Here is a 14,014-nt window from a genome sequence, read left to right as displayed (position 1 = left end):
TTCAAATGTTGTCTATGCAGTTAATACCAGAGCATTTTAAAGTTCTTCTATAAGAATATAAGAAATAAGAATATAAAAAATTTCTATAAAAATTAGAAAATTTTACTTTAAGCTAGTTATAGAAAACAAAAACATTAAAAAAATAGTAAAAATTATAACTGTGTTATTGAAATACCTGAGCATAAAATATCAAGTATTAAAAAATTTTTTATATTAGTATTCTAACAAAGCAAAATATTTATACAAATATTTTGTTAATAGCGTAATATTCGGAGTTTTCAACGATATTAAAGATTTCGACGATATTAAAAAACTGACGATTAAAAATAACATATACAAAAAATCGAAACTAAAAAAAAACTAGTAAATAAGACTGTACATAATAAAAGAAAATAAATAAAATAAATTTACACAGCATAAAAGCTAGTACAACGTCAACAACAACAAAAATTAAAATATTTCAAGGAAAAAATTTTCTAAAACTTTAAAAAAGATTAAAAAAAAAAAATAAAAAAAAAATAAAAAAAGACGTAGGAAATTTTTTTCATGCAATTCGTAAAACTTTTTATACAAAACGCATGTGCAAAAATGTAAATATTAGGGTAAATATGAAAACAAGGTGAGAAAATATTTAAAACAATAATAAAAATAATTTATAAAATATCTTCTCGTCCTCGCTTATTTACATTACTATGCTAACTAAAAAGTTGAACTTTATTTGAAAATATTTATTTCCACTTATTCAACGAACAGCTGTAACTATAATAACTGAAATTTGTTGAACTTTCAGTGTTTCTTAATTGCTAATATAGTTAAAAAAACTCAAGACACGTGCTCTTCTGGAGTCTCTTGAGGTTGATTGCCATACATAGGATTTTGAAAAGTGGAAGTGGCTTGCTTAAAGATCGGATTCTCTCCCTTAATAAACAACAATTGCGTTAATAAACACAAATCAGAAAAAAATAAAAAACTTGAGAGAAGAAAATTTTAAAAATGAGAAAAATTTTTACGGTGTTCCATTTTGCATTCTTGGTTTCTTTATCGAAACGAGCAAACTCACGTCGATCCTAAATATTTGAATAACGACTTAAACATCATTCAATTAAAAACTACTTAAGTGCACAACTTGAATTAAAAAACTCAAGCTAGCGACCTCAAATTAATGCATACCTGAATAGTAGCCAAGAGCTTCCATATCAGTAACAAAGCCAAACCTATTCCCACAATACCAGCTATTACTCCAAGAATGATAGCCAAAATGTCAGGTTCAGCAGGGCAAACTAAATATAAGTCAATGAAAATACAAACAATTATTTGTGCACCAACACCAGTAAACCTAAGCAAATGTAACATAATAACACAGGTGTGTACTAAGTAAATATATAGTCTATGTATGAACAGTTAACAAATATGTTATGTAAGATAGAGTGCAAAAATTTTATTTCAAAAAAATAAGTCAAACAAACAACAATTGATTTGTGCCACTATTTTAATATTTAATATATATGCATTTGTAAGTGATATTAAATAATTGTAAGCGAAAAAGGGAATTCTTAAATTCTTTTCTCTATTAATTCAAATTAATAAAACATTGATTTAGATGCACGTTTAAAAATATTTTCAAAAATATATATATATATATATATATATATATATATATATATATATATATATATATATATATATATATATATATATATATATACAAACTTAAATTAGTTATCAGTAAGTGAATTTGAGGGGCCCAATTGCTTTCTAACAGTCAACAACAAATTCATTTGCAAAACCTTAAGCCACTTGAGTGTCTTTGCTAAAGAGCAAACGGGTTTATTCAAACACCTTAGCCCAAAAACAGACTCTTTCAGTTTGATGAATCAAGCATAAACCTATCTGTAATATAAAAACTACTAATATGCCTGGAATCAAATGTTATGCCAATATTCAAAAAAGATAACAAGTTCAAAGCATCAAACTATATCTCACTCACATCAGCACTCTATAAAATTCTAGAAAGCATAATACTAAAGAAAATTTTATTTTTGTATCAAAAATGTTTTTACTGAAGAACAACACCTTTTTTTTCAAAGAGAAGAGGTTTGACAAATTTTCTTGAATTCCGCAATATTCTAACAGAAGCGTTGAACCAAAGGCTACACTGTAATTGTTATATATATAGAATTCTCTAATATATTCGATCCAAGGCATCCCATCAAAGACTACTTTACATATGGTATTCATGATACTCAACTGAATTACATTATAGCGTGGTTAACGGGGGCAACAAAGAGTCGTCATTGATGGTCATAAATACAAAATAGCAAACCACTTAAAAATATATACAGATGACACAAAAATCATTAGAATCAAAATTTGTGTGTTAGTGTTGAACTTCTAGCGCGGTATTTACCGATCCATAAGTTCCTACATGTATGTTTGTGTTCTGCATGAACTGGTCCGGTGTTTAATGTTCATTCACCTGTAAGTTACTACATGTGAGTTTGTACTAAATGTAGGGTACAATATGTAACTGTTTTATCTGTCTGAACCACTAGCGCAGTGTTTGCTCACTATAAATTACTAAATGTATGTTTGTGTTTAGCTTAAATTTCTGATGCAGTGGGAGCTCAGTTAAAACTAATGACTCTTGCTATAAAACTTATGCTCACCTTGATTTTGATGCATTTCCAAAATATCATACTCATTATTTTAAAGAACTGCCTACAGGAAGTAACTTCTTTTAACAACTCTAATTCAGGTCAGGTTTAGGATTATCATGATCACCCTGCTACTGGTATCATGTAACAGTGTTTTTAGGCAAACACTAGGAGGAAAAAAATCCAACTTAAAATTTCCCTGCCTTGAGGCTCGTGGTTGAGTAAAGGCTAAAGATGATGTCTGGATAAAAATACTCATCTTTGGCAATGTAAACTCTGTGGTAGCTCTCAAAGAGGCTAATTCCATCAACAGCTCTAAAATATCAAAGCATTAACAGTGCCATGTTACCTCCTTTTTTTTTACCAGACTTGCTTGTTCTTTGTGAGACTAATTTAAATTAATCCTTTGACTCGCAAAGACCTCAATAGTCACATGCTTGACGTACACTTACGCATCAATTTACCTATGTCATAAAATCAAGTTTGAGTCCTCTGACCATTCCTTTATGTGCTTCCGCTTAACCCCTCTTCACTCTATCACCTTTCTTTTTGTTCTTTATTGTTTTCCTTTTATTTTATGATAACACTCTTTAAAATTTAACATCAAATTTTTCTTATTAACCCTCTGTTGTTATTGGTGACTTTAATGCTCATCATACTGAATGGTTTAGCTCTAACACCTTAATCACTTACCTGACTTGCTAACTTCTGTGACTGAAAGGTTCTATCATGCATAAGATAGAGGCGGCGATGCTAACACTATTGCTCTTGACATATCTAAAGCTTTTAATAAAGTTTTGCATGCTGGTTTTCTTCATAAGCTTGCTTCATATTATGTATCTGGGAAAACTTTTGAGATTAATAAATTATTTTAATCAATCACTGCTTTATTTAAGTCATCCTTGAAGGCTTACACTCTTCTTTATTGCAGGTAACTTCTGGAGTACCTCAAGATTTTATCCTTGGTCCTGTTTTGTTTTTTATCTACATTAATGGTAACTTAACTCATTAATCATATTAAGGTTAATTCAATAAAGTTAAGGTTTATCATATCATCAATGATAAACCTTAACTTCTTTCTGCAGGATTTGCCATGGAAGGATTTACCATACTCTTTGATCTTAAGGTATTTCCTGATAATGAATTTTTTGCTTCATCAGTAACAGATTGTCTAGAACCAGTGACTTCCAATTGTTTTTAATCCAGTTATTGCTATTGTTTATTTTTTAGCTTTTAGCCATTCATTGCCAAGTCTGACATCAAACTTCGCTTGTAGTGTGTTGCATTTTTAGCTTTAAAAAAAAAAGACAGTTTAATAGTCAACTACCCAGTGTTTCTATTAACATCAATCACCAAGCAAATTTAAAAAATAAAGACTGTTTATTATGGCTGGATCAAAAAAGTCTGTTAAAAGACATAAACGCCAAGGTCAACATACCTAAACATTCACAGACACTGCTGTTGAAAATAAACTAAACAAGATTTAATAAAAAAATAAAACCTCAGTTACAAAAAAAAAAAAAAAATTTATTCAGAAAAAGAGCACCAAAAGTAAAAGAAAACATCATGTTGACATTTTTCTTATTAGAAGTTGTATGTTGAAAGTAATGACATTTTTCCTATTAGAAGTTGTATGTTGAAAGTAATGACACTTTTTTCTATTAAAAGTTGTACAATCACATTTTAATATATTGTCTAGTAGTTTAGTTTTAACTTTTCTACTCAGATATTGTAAAGAAATAATTTTGTACTTCAACAACTCGGAAAAAATCGAGACTGGTTCTCAAGGTAATTATTTAATAAAGAAATTATTTTTATGACTTTAAATTTTAATATAAATTTTAAAGAATTAAGCAATTCTTACAAACGCTTTCATTGTTTTAATGACCTTAATGGAATATATTATTCATTACTTTAAAAATTTCTATGGAGGTTCTCAATATCCTTACTTAATTTAACGACTATGTTATTTCTTAATAACAAAAATAAATGAGTGTTTGAATACTTCAAACCTGGTGGTCGGTGTGGTTCAGTGGCAATTGTGTACTGTAGCTGTTATGTACTGTTGCTATTATATACTGTTGCTATTGCATACTGTTGTTATCATGTACTATTGCTTCAGAGCTCGAAATAAAAACATCTATTCAGTAAATTGCCTTGATAAATTTTTAGGATCATGGTTGCATACTACTCTTTAGTTATTTTTGTAATTTAAAATTATTAAATTTAATGTGTTTCCACAACTGAATTATTAGTATAAAATTTATATAAAAATATCAAATCAAATACATTTTGAAAAATGCAACATCTAAGTTATTTAAAAGTATTAGTATTACTTATAGTTAATAAAAACAACTTTTATAAAATAATAAATATAATACAATAATAGTAAAATGTTATGAAAATAATAATTTTTATTAATTATTCATTGTACTATATCTTTAGCCTACCCAAATCATTACTACTAAATCCAAATCCATCAGTACTAAAGCCCTTTTCATCCCTATATCATTTCGGCATCATCAATTTTATTTAAATTTAAGGCTAAAACCTGAGATTCTTTTTACAAAAGAATATTAAATCCACTTACTTCTTTCACGTTGTACCAAAAGCTGTATTTCTCCAGTGATATTATTTTTATTGTATGAAAATACAAAAGAGCAATCATCTTCATCCCGAACAATACAGCGACGTACTAAATATGTACAACAATAAATTAAAATACAGTGACGTACTAAATGTATACAATAATGTATTAAAAAATAGCAACATAGTAAATATATACAACAATGTATTAAAAAACAGCGACGTACTAAATATATACAACAATGTATTAAAAAACAGCGATGTACTAAATGATCTACCCACTTTGTTTGAATGCAACTTCTGTTCTTTTTTTAAATCTGACTAGAGGGTACTCTAATTAAATCATCTGACCAAACTTTTTATTTAATTTTTTGAAGCAAATCATATATTTATTTTTTTCAAAGACCTACTTAAAATTTTACCTGAACTCTCACTTAAAAACTTGCAATGTAAAAATCAATATTAAATTTGATATGTGGTGATTGATTTATAAAGATTAATTTTTACTGTTCTATGAATCACTTTTTTAATGGTGAAATCATTACTATTAACTAATATGCATTAAGTTGGTGCAGTGAGGCCACTCCTACTCAAAACATGATTTTGTACAATTTTCTTTTAAACTATTGAGCTGTTGTTTTTTCAGTCATTTGTGAATTGTAATTGACTTATCATATTACTTTTTTTATTTGCATTTATTTTTGCAGCAATTTTTTGTGAAGTTACTTGCAAGCTGGTTTGAATAATTTTTTAATTTAAAAAAACAAACATTTTTTTTTTAACATTATAAACAACATAAAACCTTCAGGGACTTTATCTTGCAGCTTATAAGAAGAAATGTTCCATTTAGTACATTCTAGTTCACACTGTTCTTTCTTTAAATCACTTGTATCAAATACTTTGCATTTGACGCATTCTCTAAAGTCTTGACAAGCATCTGGACAGTTCTAAAACAATTCAAAATTTTATCCATTAAAATTCTGGTTTTTTAACAAATCAAGTCAGCAATTCTTCTTTTAATAAAAGATTTGATTCTAAATTAAAAACAGGAATTACCGAAACACATTCTTGACATAAATCACCGATGTAACCAGCATTGCAAACACAATTATTGCACTTACAGGTGCCTTTTCCACTGCATTCCACCTAAACAAATATTTAATATTGATAAAAATAAAATCAATTAAATGCTTGTAAAATAAAATGATAAAAAAATCGCACCCCATCATTATTCATGCACATACTTGTGCCTTTATCGCATTGCTCTTCACATGCATTTCCTTGCCAATTTGCATTACACAAACATTTTCCACAATCACACATTCCTCGATCTGGTCCTCCACATAACTTTCCACCATTAGATCTTCCACATGTTGTATTACTACATTGACATTGATCCCCATAGATGTGATCAATTTCACCAAACTCATTTAACTAATTTCAAAAAAAATTGTATATGTAAAAAGTACATGGATGTTTTTTTGGGATAAGTGGATACTTTGATTAATAAACTTAACCCTGTCCCAACACTAAACCTCTATCATGAACTAAAATTTTATTTTTATAATGACATTTATATAAATATAAATGTGTGTATATATATATATATATATATATATATATATATATATATATATATATATATATATATATATATATATATATATATATATATATATACACACATCAACCCTCAGAATTAAGGTCAGATCGGCAAAAAATCGCCCAACTCGTTTCTATGTTTTATGGTCAAACCTTTGTTTTACATTTTTTCTGCCGATCTGATGCCAATCTCACACAGATTAAGGTCGGCAAATTATTACCGACCTGATTTTTCCTGATTCCGAGGGGTGATATATACATATATATGTATATACTTATATGCAATATTATATAAAAAGCACTTATTTAACTCATCATGATAATGCGTTTTTATGTAAAGTTCATATTTAAATGTATGTAGTTTGATAACATTTTTGCTTGATATAAAAGTAAGCATAATAATTAATTTAGCATAAAAATTTTAGTAATTTTTATTGCTAGTATTTTTAAATTAAATTTAAAAACTTCCCAGACTTAAAAATCACTAAATGAAATAAATAACTTTCTTAAACTCGGGCAGTATAAATTAAAAAATATGCAGTATAAAATAAATAACTTTTTAATTTAAAAAAAGGTTTTATATAATAAGTGTAAAATGAAACTTTAGCGAGAACTTTTTTTTTTTGTACAATGTACAACATAATATTTATTTTAGGAAGAAATTTCTTAAATTAATCTTAAATTTTCGGAAAAAGCAGAAAAAAAAATAAAATAAAAAATAATGAAAAATTTAATTGCTACCCTAACCCAATCAATCAGTTAATGCAGGAGCAACTCCCTTACATGTTCTACCTATATCAGTCAATAAATGTACTGAACCCCCCGCATATTTCAGTATGACATTATCATGTGTGTATCTAATGTTGCATTCATTTATGTATGTATGTGTGTATGTGTGTGTGTGTGTGTATATATATATATATATATATATATATATATATATATATATATGCGGTAGTGGTGTAGTGGTAGTGCGCTCGCTTCATAAGCGAGAGGTTCCGAGTTCGATCCCCACCACGTCCCTGGTAGTATCGCGCTCAACTTGTTTCTCCGCGCAGCGGCCTTGTTCGTCAAGGTTCGTGTTTCGGAGTTATAGAGTTGAGAGAGGGTTATAACCACAAATAAGTAGCCTCCTCATCTGTAGTGGCCTTTGGGCCTTGGGGAGGTGAAATAACAAAAAAAAAAAAAATAAAATAAAAAAAAATATATATATATATATATATATATATATATATATATATATGTGTGTGTTTTATAAAATATAATTGAGAAACTAAACAGTTTATTGTTTAATTGATAATTTAACAATTATCTCTCTACTTTCATTATTTCTTTAATTATCTCCTTCTGCCACAGCATTGTCTGTAGACAAATGAGAAAATTCTTGAGCCTTGATGTAGAGCAGGTTGAAATTCAAAAAAAACCTATAAATTTCAATAGATTTTTAAAGTTAAACACTTTTATGCTTTTTTTTTTAATTTCATTTAGTTGCCCCAAGAAGTCCTTACAGTCTTATCACAAAGCACCACGGATGAGCATTTAATTGGAAGTTCACACCTCCTTCCTAGCCAATGTCACAAAACTTGCCCAGAGGTGGGATTCGAACCACGGATCCTTTGCTTCTGAGGCAAGTGCGCTACCACTGTGCCACGGCTGCTCATGCTTTTGTAATTAATTAAAAGCATAATTTAAAAGCATAAAAAAAAAAGCATAAACTAATTAATTAATGTTAATTAAAATATAACAAGTTAATGTTCACTGTTCTTTAGTTTCATGTAATTAAAACTAATTAAAAACATACCGTGCCTTTATTGCAAATACATTCGCCACACTCGCAATCACCTTTTCCGCTACAAACAGATTCAACATTTGGCACTCTAAATAAACAAACAAAAAAACAATGAGCGTTTTTTTTAAATAACTTTTTTTTGTTTTTTTTGTTTTGTATATCAACTTCCTCCTCATTATATCTTAAAACTTAATAAAAATAAAAATATATATACAAAGGCTATTCTAGGAAAATAATTTGGGCGGCGGTACTTCTACGAAAATATTTGAGCAGCAGTATAAAAAATAAAAAAGGTCCTCAATTTCTGAATTTGGGAAGCGCCCAAATATGGTCGGCACTGTTGAAAATGGTCTACAACAGCCCCTGATATATGGTACCTTTTTCCGAATAATAATAAAACATATCTTTTAAACTTTTATTCATTACAAATAAAATAAAATAAATAATTTTCCTGTTATTTTGCTGATCATGGAAGCCACCGAAGGAATTTTTATTTATCCAAAGTTGTGGAAAACACAACAGCATTCCATAAGTCTGGGAAAGTAGAAAAATATCACCCTATTTCAATTTTACCAATATTATCTAAAACTATGGAAAAAGCTGCCTATTAACAGTTACAAGAGCACCTTGAAATCAATATTTTTTTGACACTCAGTTTGGATACTGCAAAAGAAAGTCAACACAGTCAGGGGTCACACTGGTAACAGACAATGCAAGGAAGAGTGTCAATGAAGGAAATCTTGTTGGCAGTTTATTTATCGATTTAATGAAGGTTTTTGACACTGTAAATGTCAATATCCTTAGTAAAATGAAAACATATGAAACAACTGGAAATGAGTATGAAGGGTTTGTTAACTTTTGAACAAAGGTTTTTATTGAAAACAAGTATTCAGAAGATTTTTATTTAATTTTATTTAAGTGATCAAACACAACAATCTATAACAAAGGAACAAGGATCTATATTAGGACCTTTATAGTTTATTTTGTTTATTAATAATACACCAGAATGCCAATTATTGTCAAATATGCAAATGATGCCATCATATACTGTAGCCATTAATAACTTAACACTATTCAAGAATCTCTAAATTCATAATACGTCTTGCAAATCCAACAAATGTCGCAGAATACTTATTCAAAAATGAATTAATAATCAACTAAATGTGGGAAAAACTGAAGCTGTTTACTATTGTTACTGAAGCAATGCTGTTTGGTACTGCAACAAAATGTAACAAGAATGTTCTTTGTGTAAAATATGATCATGGTATAATCAACACAGTAAAGTCCTACAAATACTGAGAATGTAAATTGGATCTGACACTATCATTAAATAGCCATTTTAAAGATAGCTATAAAGAAAATCATCTTAAGGCTATAAAATCATGTAGTCATTTAAAACTGCTGAGTAAACTAAAGAACTTCCTTCCTTCCTGCCAAAGCAGCACTCTGATTTTGACCAGATTGACCATAGTAAGACAAATAATTGACAATCATTGCAAACTAAGGGAAGTTGCAAAACTTATCAAATGAGTTTTGCAGCAAAATTTTGAAAACTTAGGCGTGTTTTCAAAAAAGTGTTTAAACAATGATTTTTATGAGAACTCTACAAACAAAATAATTAAGCATACGAGATGTACAAGGAATATTGTTGAAGGTATCCCAAGCGCAGAGACAAGTTGTGTTTATTTTTTTCTCTCCATATTTTGCTGTTAAAGAATATTAAAAATTACAAAGTACATGAATAAAAGATTTACATGACCAGAACAAGAAGAAGACAATAATTGTCTTATCACTAAGCTGAAGAATAGTTTTATTATCACTAAGTTAATATTGATGTTTAAATGTTGATGAGAATGTTTTAGAAAAATGTTTAATTTTTTTGATTAAAAAAAAAAAAAAACATATAGGGGAGACCAGGGCTAGTTGGCTTGTTTTTTACTCTATGAGCTCTGTAAGCCCTAACAGCACATTTTTTTGAAAATATTAAAGTGTAGTCTCAAAGAGTATGAACTTGGGTAACTTATAAAAGTTGCATTCATTTACAAAAAAAAAAAAAAATTTTTGGGGCCTTTCCTGGCCCTCAGAAAAAGAAAAAAAAAAGTGCCAACTTACCCCACTTTTGGGGTAAGTTGGCGCAACTATAAAAATGATTATTAATGTACTATTAAGTGCAAAATTATTAGAAATTTTTTTACAATTAACTTTGGCAACAATTTTAAGCCAAAAATTTAATATTACTTCTAGCTGGTACCAAATATTACATATAACATCCAAAACCACTTTTTATCTGTTAAAAAAAACCTAAAAATAACTTTTTTTCATTTTTTTGTAAGAATAAATTTTCTCAATATTGTTAAAAAAAAAAATTTTTATAAAAAATTTTTTTCCATAGTAAATGCTATGAGCCAACTTACCCTGTAAAAATTTTGCCAACTTACCCCAAAAGCCTTTTTTTCAATAGTCTATAGATCCTGAAAAAAAGCAACTTTGAAAAGTCTGACTGGAAATAGTAAACCAATTGTGACTGGAACTATTACAATAATTTTTTTTTCATACAACTAACTATTTTCTTTGTAAAGTAAAAAGAAAGTGATGTTCCAAAAGTTATGTTTTTGTCCAAAAAACACATAAATCCTAATATCTCCCATGCGCATGCGCGAATTCTAAAAATAATATAGTGAATGATGAAATGGTCAATTAGGAAACTTCTGTGTAATTTTTGTCACTTTCTGATGAAAGGCTCTGAAAATAAACGCAGTTCGTCAACTTACCCATGCTGCCAACTAGGCTTGGTCTCCCCTACCAAGAAAAGTTACTTTAATGATAAATATATGTAAAGAATAGATCAATTTTGGTGATCTTTTTTGTTTAGAATTTGGTGGCAAAGATGGTTTTTTTTGTTTAAAGTACTTTATTTATGTTTGAAATCAATAGAGAATTTGAATCAATCATAGATTATGTATGAAACCGTACGCTATAAGCAGTTACCTCGATGCTAATCAACCACTACAAAGTTGTAACAAAGATACCTTAACAAGAGTTCCAGGAATCTTACTATTACCTTAGAACCATTAAACTGCATTTTAGAGCTGTACACTTAATAAGAGATTCAAACAGAAAGAGTTGCATAGCCACAACCAAGGTGGTAAACTTATGAGTAGAGTTGAAAAGATTATTCACAATCATAGGATAAAAATTATTAATTGTTTACAACTATGCCTGTCAATTAGATGAAGATCTCAACATTAACTTTTAATGAACAAGACCTAATTTATCATTTATAGATTTCAACAACAATTTTGGATAACTATATTATCTTTTGTAGTTAGTTCCTAATATTGATTTTGGTTAATCAAGACCTATATTATATTCTATAAATCATAGCACCAATTTTGGATGAACGTTCCATCCAAAATCAATAGAATCTTAAGAGTTAAAGGTTTCAAGATTTTAGACTTATTTTAAAAATCATTTAAATAAAACTTTTTACAGTTTAATTTTAAAATATCTATTTTATAAATATATTTTTATTAATAAATATTTTTTATAAACATAAGATTTTTTTGTAACTATTTGCATATTTTTATGTTTTGTAAATTGTAATTTGTGTAATATAATTAATTAATTATTTGTATAATGCATTGTTTATTTCTTCATATCGTTTTATTTAATACAAAAGGAGATTTTTTAAAAAACTTAAAAACCTTTAATATTACTTAAAAATTTATTTATTGTACATTTAACACACCTGCAAAGAGTTTGGTTGTTTGCTTCTTCCAAAGTACACTGACAAAATCGTCCAGCAAACTTTTCCCTTTAAAAACAAGATACTTAATAAACAAAAAATACTTGTTTTATTATTATACAAAACTAGCATGAGTTACCCGGCGTTGCCCGGGCCAATATTTAAACTGGCTTACCTGATATCTGTACACAAAAATGGTCCCAAAAAATGGTCCCCTCTGATCCCGGGGTCAGGGGGGCCCATTTTTGGGCCCCCTTGACCCCGGGGGTTGGGGTACGGGGTCAAAACCCAGCTAAGAACCTTCTCCTCCTCGAGGACTACCCCCATGCCAAATTTCATCGAGATCGGTCGGGCGGTTTGGATTTCTATACAGAACAAACAAACAAACACACACACACACATTGCCCTTTATATATATAGAAGAGAAGACAAACAAACAAACACACACAAACACACATTGCCCTTTATATATATAGCTGGAGTTACCCGGCGTTGCCCGGGCCAATATTTAAACTGGCTTACCTGATATCTGTACACAAAAATGGGCCCAAAAACACACACACACATTGCCCTTTATATATATAGAAGATAATTATTTTTTACAACAACTTAAAAACAAAACTATTTAGAAATAATAAGAAATTACAAAAAAAAAAAAAAAAAATTACAAAAAAAATTAAATGCTTTAAACAATGTTAAACAATTCGAACTATTAAAAATCAACTATTTGAAAATAGTTTATAAAATAATCATAAAATTTTGGTATCTTTTTTTATCTCATTGTATCTTTTCTCATGGGTGAGAAAACTATTAATTAAAATATTAAAAAAAATTTAAATGCTTTAAATAATGACTTTTAAAAATAGTTAATAAAATAACAAATATTAACGTTAATAAATGTTAATGATATATTTAATCACATCATCTATCCTGATGTAACACTATCTGTTTTTATTATCACATTTCCCAGGTCTACCTAACTGGATAGCTCATTTAGTCACCTATTTGCATAAACAAATATAAATATATTGTTTGTGACTGGTGAGCCCCAACTTTTTCCAATGCACACCACAATAAAAAAACAGACATTAGACTATAATGCTGGATATGGTTATGGCACTAATGAGTATGCTGAAACTCACGCACACATGTGGTCACAGCACTAATGAGTGTGCTGACACTCATTTACACATTCATTCAGAAGCTCCACAATGCCCATCAGGTTGGCGCTCGTTGACTATGTGGTCAGTACAGGGTCTTAGCTCTTTTGGCTAAGAGTCAAGACCTGTGACCTATGGTGACTAATGTGTGTATTTGATCAATTGAAATCCATTCAGTAGGTCTTACACCTGGCCCTGATGTGCTAGCTCATATGCGCAAGAAGTGAGTGTGTTTAACTTTCTACTCACCTTACTAGAAAGTGGACAAAGACATAATGAGACCATATCAGACAACCAAATGGAACCTATTAATGCACCAAAATACCACACCTGTAGACATCAATAGTCTCTAATATTAATAAACACAATCTACAATCTATTTTTTTATCAAATCTTCCAGGTCTACATTAATAATCAGCTCCTTAAGTCAAATATATGCAATCATTGTGTTGCATAAACAACTAAAAACTAATGGTAT

General features: G+C 28.8%; 1 protein-coding gene across 2 annotated transcripts in view; it reads right to left on the bottom strand.

Moving 5' to 3' along the window:
• Positions 1 to 305: 305 nt before the first annotated feature.
• Positions 306 to 14,014, bottom strand: part of LOC100205067 (integrin beta-1) — a 46,316-nt gene continuing 32,607 nt past the window's right edge. For both annotated transcript variants that reach the window (XM_065788636.1, XM_065788637.1), the window contains exons 11-19: positions 12,380 to 12,445; positions 8,644 to 8,719; positions 6,462 to 6,674; positions 6,297 to 6,386; positions 6,043 to 6,187; positions 5,245 to 5,349; positions 1,171 to 1,280; positions 1,011 to 1,067; positions 306 to 918 (exon numbers count right to left, since the gene is read on the bottom strand). In XM_065788636.1, the coding sequence (XP_065644708.1) occupies positions 823 to 918; positions 1,011 to 1,067; positions 1,171 to 1,280; positions 5,245 to 5,349; positions 6,043 to 6,187; positions 6,297 to 6,386; positions 6,462 to 6,674; positions 8,644 to 8,719; positions 12,380 to 12,445 (958 nt within the window). In that variant the 3' untranslated portion in view covers positions 306 to 822. The remainder of the gene's footprint in view (positions 919 to 1,010; positions 1,068 to 1,170; positions 1,281 to 5,244; positions 5,350 to 6,042; positions 6,188 to 6,296; positions 6,387 to 6,461; positions 6,675 to 8,643; positions 8,720 to 12,379; positions 12,446 to 14,014) is intronic.

The sequence above is a fragment of the Hydra vulgaris genome, chromosome 01, assembly GCF_038396675.1.
Source record: "Hydra vulgaris chromosome 01, alternate assembly HydraT2T_AEP".
NCBI classification, from domain to species: domain Eukaryota; kingdom Metazoa; phylum Cnidaria; class Hydrozoa; order Anthoathecata; family Hydridae; genus Hydra; species Hydra vulgaris.
This window is presented reverse-complemented; position numbering and strand designations above follow the sequence as displayed.